Source organism: Salvia hispanica, chromosome 5, assembly GCF_023119035.1.
Source record: "Salvia hispanica cultivar TCC Black 2014 chromosome 5, UniMelb_Shisp_WGS_1.0, whole genome shotgun sequence".
Classification (NCBI taxonomy): Eukaryota; Viridiplantae; Streptophyta; class Magnoliopsida; order Lamiales; family Lamiaceae; genus Salvia; species Salvia hispanica.
Genome location: NC_062969.1, coordinates 25,853,361 through 25,860,397, shown reverse-complemented (window position 1 = coordinate 25,860,397; position 7,037 = coordinate 25,853,361). Strand labels below are relative to the sequence as shown.

Genomic DNA, 7,037 nt, shown 5'->3' with positions numbered 1-7,037 from the left:
TTGTGTGTTCTTGGTTTTCTTGTCTTCTCCTTCAAAGATCCTTATAATTTCTAACGATTCCTCCCACAAGGAATTTAGATCTATAGAGTTAAGGGTCATAGGTTAGAAGATCTTTGGTCTTGCATTCACAATCAAGCTTCAAGATCTACACGTGGAGAAGTACCAAGCCACTTCGATTCTTTGGAGAATCATTATTGTAAGTGTTCAACATCAAAATTTAATTTAAATTATGTGATTAATTGCGCAATTATATGTCTCAACATGTTCAAGCATGAAATTGAATCGATCCACATAATCACCTAAATAGATTCTTTTGTGGATTTATTTGTTTTTGCAATTTCCGTTGCGATTTCCCCAACAATCAACTCGTCCCCCATCCTAATCTCGTGAATCCGAGCTCTGACCCTTTTTTGCTGGACCCAACCTTGGTAAAATTTGGTGTTACGCTCCTCCTCAGATAACCACCTAAGGCTAGCTTTTTTTTTGCCAAAAGTCTTCCTCCATGGCAAAGGAGATATTCTGTTGTGCATTTATTGTGTTGCTCCCTATTAATCGAGGAAGGATCAGCTTCAAAGCGTTTTTGCGCTTCAGCAGCCTCTGTTTCAGCATGACCAAGACGCACAAAGAGATTTCCAAACACATCACGGCAACGGGGTAAAAACTTGACTCAACTTATTTTTAACACAAGTATACCCGCAAGTGTACGGGGCTAATGTAGCAAATAGTAAGCAAAGAGTATCGTATCCACAGAGACAATCAGTGTCAACCTAATTACCACGAACCAACCTCAACTACTATCTAGATGAATCGGAAAGTTTGGGTTTTCTAAATCTACTTAAAAGCAAAGTAAAAACAATTAAAAACAACTAGAGAACTAAAAGCAAATAAGAAAACGGATGTAGATCAAGGATGAGAAGGGTAGAATCCTACGGGATCGATAACAACTATCCTATGCTCAACTAACTTCCTAACTATGCCAACAAAGGGTCTCAAGGGTTATTAAGCTATCACTAAGGTAAAACTATATCTTTTCTCAAAGCATATAATTTGTAGATTGCTACCTAGAACCGAAGTCTCCTTCCTAGAACTAAGGCAACAACTCCTAATAGCTCCTAAGATACTTAGCTTCATTCAAAGGCTCAAATCTCTCGATTATATTGGCAAAGACGTCAATTTCTTCTCTTTCAAATTAAACTACTCACTTCTCAGTTCTTGTAGTAAAATCCACATGCATTTATAAGGTGATCAGTCAAATAAATGTATAAGCACAGAAGAAGTCAAAATAACCACATGAGCCAAGGCATAGAAAAAGGAAATCAATTAAACATAAGAATCATTGTATCTCCCCCGTAGAACTCTACGAAGGATTTAGCTACTCATGTTCATCACAAAAGTCAAAGAAATATTCAAAGAAATAATCAAAAACATTGTTTGAACAAGAATAAAACTAAAAGTAGAAACTCCTAGAATTGGATTGGGCGGATTGGAGGTCTCGTCTTCAATCTTGCGATGAATACTCGTCCTCTGCTCGTTCTTCTCTTCTTCCTAGGTGAAAAAGTAGTATTTTTGGGGTAGGAGGCGTGTAAGTTGTGTTTGGAGGCGTTTCCTAGGCATATATATACCTAGGGTTGACTTTGGGCCCGAAATAAGCTGTCCGACGAAGCTGGCGGGTCGCCAGGTTGGGTGTGCGTCGAAGATGGCGAGTCGCCAGCTGCTTACGGCGTTTTTTTCATCTTTTGCTGGCGGGTCGCCAGGTTCGTTACTGCACTGCGCAGTCTTGGTAAAACGGCCATAACTTCTTCTACCGAACTCCGATTGAGACGTTTAAGATATCCACGTGAAGCTCTTTCGAAGACGAAGAGAATGGTATGCATTACATGCGGATCGGACTTCAAAATCTCCAGATAAGCTGTCTCGAACAATGAGCAGCTGCACATCCACATATTTTGTACATTTTTCTACACATTTTTCACAAAATGGTCAAAATACCAACATAATAGAGAAGTAGCTATAACCATGTCTCAAAGTACACAATATATGATCAAAACCAAGTAAAACTACCCTCTAAAGTCATGTAAAATCCAAGTGAATCACCAAGACGCACAAAGAGATTTCCAAACACATCACGGTTCCACAGTTTGAGACCCTCCTTGATCACCCTGAGCTTAATCTGCAGCTTTCTTATACCATTCGCCTCTGTTTCCACATTCCATAACCTCTTAACTTCCTCAAAAAAGAGGTGGTGCCGAGTCCACATATGTTGAAATCGGAACGAAGATTTCCTTCTTGACTCAGATTCAAAGCATCTCATGACCAAGGGGCCGTGGTCAGAGACAACCCTCGGAAGCACCGAGATCCTTGTCATTGGAAAATTAGACGACCACCCTTCGTTAATAAGTACTCGGTCCAATCTTTCAAAAAGGTCTCCCCTTGCCCAGGAGAACAGAGGTCCATCAAACCCGAGATCTAATAACTGGCAATCATTTATGGTTTCCGCAAAGTCAAGCATTCTGGGTGTCTTCTTCCTAGCTTCCTCCTCATATCCGCCCTTTCGCTCATGCTCCGTAAGATAGATGTTGAAGTCACCACCCGTAAGATTGACGAGATAAACTTATAGTCGAGGGATTGTTTTTATAGTTCACTCTTTAAAAAGAGCTCGACTCCCTATGTCCTCCATTTATGTCCACTCCCGCTTTTTATCATGAATAGTAAGTAGGCCACACATTCTACTAATTTATTGCTCTCATATTTTATTATATAACTAATATATAGAAATGAGATCCACATTCTATTAATTTTTTTTATTTGATCACAGATATATCGAATATCATAAACGCTTCTAGGTTGCCAACGTCGAATAAATTTTTGCCGAAAATATCTTATTTGGATTTGGTTGAAAATAACAAATGAAATACTATAAATATGTGATATTTTAGTTCAGTACTTCCTCCGTCCCACAAAAGATGTCACGCTTTCCTTTTTAGTTTGTCCCACAAAAGATGTCACATTTCCTCTTTTGGAAAAAGTTCCTTCTCACATCAATTATAAAATTATATTTTCTCTCACCACTTAACACACAAAATAACATCTCCTAAAATCTCGTGTCATTTCCTAAGTGTGACATCTTCTTTGGGACGAAGGGAGTATTAAAATTCATGGAAAACATCATAATTCAACTATAATTTTGTAAATAAAAAAATGGGTGCAACTGTAAATTAAAAAACATACTCTAGTAATTTTGAAAACAGAATCTAGTCCGCAAATCCCAATTCACTCTTCACCTTCAATTTTACTCCGCCGATCACCGCCACTGCCTCCGCCTCCCAGCTCCCTCAAGCACCCGCCTCCCCTCCCTCCGCTCCAGCGCCCCCAAATCCAGCCTGTTCGACGAAATGTCGACTTCATCCAGTACATAAATGATCTGCTCTCATAATAGAATTGAGTGAGCATCCCTCCGATCTATCGGAAAATGAGAGGCCTCAGAAAGCCCTCCGTGAGGCGACCGCCAATTCTACATCTTCTCTCCGCCGCCGCTATTCTCTCTCTCTTCGTTTTCGCCCTCCGCTCTTCCTTCCCCGCTGCAGGTATCGTCACTCCTTCTTCTACTCTTTCTTCTTAACTTGCCTCATTACTCAACCTGCTTTTATCTCTTTCAAGGAAACCAGCGAATTCCTAAAATTAACCGACGTGATCTTCGGATATTGTCTGGTTTCCAATCCACCGTCCAACAATGCGTCGTAAGTTGCTGTTTCTCCCACTTAGATCTCTATTTCTCTTTTCCATAGTTTGGGTTGAAGATATACTTAAAAAGGAAGATTCAGATTTTATTTAAGCTACCAAAGATCTGTTTTTTACTAGCATTGGTTTATTCGTGTAGGCAAACAGAGGCCTTGGACTCACTGCTCAAATTATAGATCACTGTAATCTGGTTCTCAAGTTTCCAGAAGGGACTAACAGCACCTGGGTTGGTCTTTAATATTTTGCCCCATTTTTTATCAAATCATAATGCCAGCTGCATTTCACTCATAGCTCTATCACTCTGTTTGCAGTACAATGCTCAATTTAAGATCTTTGAGCCCTTGGAATACAAGTATGATGTATGCGAGGCAATATTGTTGTGGGAACAGGTTACAAGTTTATCCTTGTTTGTGAGTTTAGCTTATGCTGTTGTTGTTTTCCCTGACACCTAAATCAAGCATTGGTTATCTAAAATGCAGTATCGCAATATGACTACAGTGTTGACGAGGGAATATTTAGATGCTCGGCCTGATGGGTGGGTGGAGTATGCTCCAAAGAGGATAGCACAATTGTATGTTTGCTGCTTCTTCTAGTTTCTGTTAGCCTCATATTACATATATCATGCTGATTGAGTTTGACAACTTTACTTCACCGTTCACTTATCTTTGTTCTCCCAACATTTTGCATTACTATTGTAGAGGAACAGATAAATGCTACAATAAGACCCTCTGTGAGGAACATCTTAATGTACTTCTGCCAGCAAAGCCACCCTTCCACCCTCGCCAGTTTCGAACTTGTGCTGTTGTTGGAAATTCAGGAGATCTCTTAAAGACAGAATTTGGAGAGGAAATTGACAGCCATGATGCAGTGATAAGAGATAATGAGGCGCCTGTTAATGAGGTCAATGAGTTTACTCTCTAGCTGGTTTTGTGTTGCACATACTTGGGGTCTAACTATATGTGAAGCGTGGATTGTCATCTGCTTTGCTATATCAAATGTGTTTTGCTACCTGTCTAACTATTTGATCGTTATTTTCATAGCATCAATCAGGATGGGGATTTCAGTAATTTTATTCAAATTTGTTTTTCCCTTGTAAACAGAAATATGCCAAATATGTTGGTTTGAAAAGAGATTTTCGCTTGGTAGTTAGAGGTGCTGCACGAAACATGGTTCCAATTCTCAATGGATCAGGTAACGTATAGCATTAAAATTGGTTTGAATGCTGGGTTACTGCCACTCCAGTACCCCATATAGTTCATTTTGTGTTCTTTTTGTCTTTCTGGTTATCCTCCTGCACTCTATTTTGGTTTGTTATTCCAGTAATGTTTAGCAAAGCCCACATGACCTGTAGCCAGGAATTTGAGCTCTAGGAACTTAATTGGTTGATACTTGAGGCCACTTCTGAACAAATAACATAATTGCTTATGCTAGCTTGTTTTCAGCATCATTGGGCATAGATCCTGTTTAATGATAAATGAAATAATATTTTGTGGCAGATGATGAAGTGCTGATTATCAAAAGTCTTACCCACAAAAGTATCAATGATATGATAAAGGTTGGTGCATTCGAAAATTGTTAACTGTTCAAAAAGTTTTGATGGATGATTATGAACTTTGATTCCTTGAAATAGTTATGGGCTTATATGATAGGTGAGATTGGTGTCTATATATGTTCCCCTGAATTGAGATTTACTGTAAATTCTCTTCCAATCAATGCAGAAAATCCCAAATCCAGTTTACCTATTCCAAGGTATTGTTCTTCGTAGAGGTGCAAAGGGGACTGGAATGAAATCAATAGAACTCGCACTTTCCATGTGCGACATTGTTGACATATACGGTTTCACAGTTGATCCTGGATATACCGAGTGGTTAGTCCAAAAAATCTCTCTTATTTTTGTGGTATGCTTTTAAGCCTTAAACTTTTGCAATGATTCAGGACACGGTATTTCTCAACACCAAGGAAAGGGCACAATCCACTTCAAGGAAGAGCTTATTACCAGCTTCTGGAATGCCTTGGTGTAAGTATACACTTTTTTTAGCTTTTGCTGTAATGTCTCTTGTCTAGTTCAGTTTATGTGCTTATCATGATACAAAGCCTACCAGATCATTAGGATCCATTCTCCTATGAGAGCTGAAAGGAAGCAAGACTGGTCTGACATACCAAGTCGAGCAGCAATAAGTAAAGCTCACTCTGCTGCTGTACGCTTGAAGAAGAGTCAAGATGACCAAAGCAACAACATGGGACAATTTCGCAATTGTAAAGTGTGGGGCAATTCTGGGGCATATGGCAGCGGACCAGTATCTGGATCACCAGATATGAGCAACGTGAGGAAGAATTCCAATTACAACAAGTGGGAGGTGATGCCGTTCAAGAAGTTAAGGAAAGCGGCAAGAGATCAGTACACACAAATGGAGAGGGTGTCTATGTATAAAATGGATGGTAATAAACTAGATGATCTAGTGTGTGTGAAGCATTCCTTGAAACCTCAAGTGTGATCTGCTATTACACCATTGGAATCAATCTACTGCGGTAACCTTTGCATATACAGAGTTGACCAAAGCCACAACAGGCCATGCTTGGATCATGGACTAATCCAAGGATAGGCTCTATATCAGATCCATATGATAATACGATTACACTGTATTCTTTGGCCACGTGTTTCTTAAGTTTTTATTTATTTTGTCACAACATTTCTTTCATTTGTCAGAAGAGAAATTTCATGATTCGATACGAGAAGCGTTTTTGTAACCATGGTCTTCTTTTATGTTATGCTTTTTTATATACTGCATTACCATTACTGTTAATGCTTTTATTTTGGATTGTTTAATAAAGATTCAGCAATATAAGAACTTAATAACTACTGTCGATGAAAAGTACTAAAAAAGAATACGACTCTTTTAATGTATTAATGTGGAACAGAGAGTAACATTTTGGTAGCCACTAACATTTTGGTACTCACCATTGAACAACGTAACAAAAATGGCAGTGTCTAATATTTCTAGAAAATCATGTAAGTGAATTCATAACATCAAATTCACAAAGCATAAATCAACAGTATTCTTAACCCTTAAATGAAGATTGGACCATGTTTGGATGCTCAAAAAATCAACTTCGAATACCAAAATTTTGCTGCTTAATGGTTGTTATGGTATAACGTTAGAGCATTTTTGCATATTTTCACTAATTATTTGCTGCTGAAGAGTTCTTAGGAGAACATGTCGATGAAAACATTCTGCATTTGTGCAACTAAAGATTGTTTCCAATACACATGACAGCGGGGAAACTGATATTTACAAGCA

The 7,037-nt window shown here is 38.7% G+C and overlaps 1 protein-coding gene across 2 annotated transcripts; it reads left to right on the top strand.

Annotated features, from left to right (window-relative positions):
- The first annotated feature begins 3,240 nt into the window (after positions 1-3,240).
- On the top strand, positions 3,241-6,486 carry LOC125186018 (sialyltransferase-like protein 1). 2 transcript variants are annotated; one of them, XM_048082318.1, is made up of 11 exons: positions 3,241-3,584; positions 3,658-3,737; positions 3,878-3,964; positions 4,050-4,127; positions 4,218-4,309; positions 4,437-4,638; positions 4,839-4,929; positions 5,235-5,293; positions 5,457-5,605; positions 5,674-5,755; positions 5,833-6,001. In XM_048082318.1, exons 1-11 carry the CDS (start codon positions 3,470-3,472, stop codon positions 5,863-5,865), a joined length of 1,068 nt encoding a protein of 355 aa, XP_047938275.1. In that variant the 5' UTR covers positions 3,241-3,469; the 3' UTR covers positions 5,866-6,001. The 2 variants fall into 2 exon arrangements, with proteins under 2 accessions (XP_047938275.1, XP_047938274.1); XM_048082317.1 differs by having other exon boundaries at positions 3,244-3,584; positions 5,841-6,486.
- The last annotated feature ends 551 nt before the right edge of the window (positions 6,487-7,037 follow it).

Excerpts from the sequence above, each read along its gene's own strand:
- LOC125186018 (XM_048082317.1), top strand. The coding sequence starts at position 3,470 with ATGAGAGGCCTCAGAAAGCCCTCCGTGAGGCGACCGCCAATTCTACAT. Across the intron at positions 3,738-3,877 it reads CCACCGTCCAACAATGCGTC|GCAAACAGAGGCCTTGGACT; the intron begins GTAAGTTGCTGT and ends TTATTCGTGTAG. Across the intron at positions 4,128-4,217 it reads CAATATTGTTGTGGGAACAG|TATCGCAATATGACTACAGT; the intron begins GTTACAAGTTTA and ends TCTAAAATGCAG.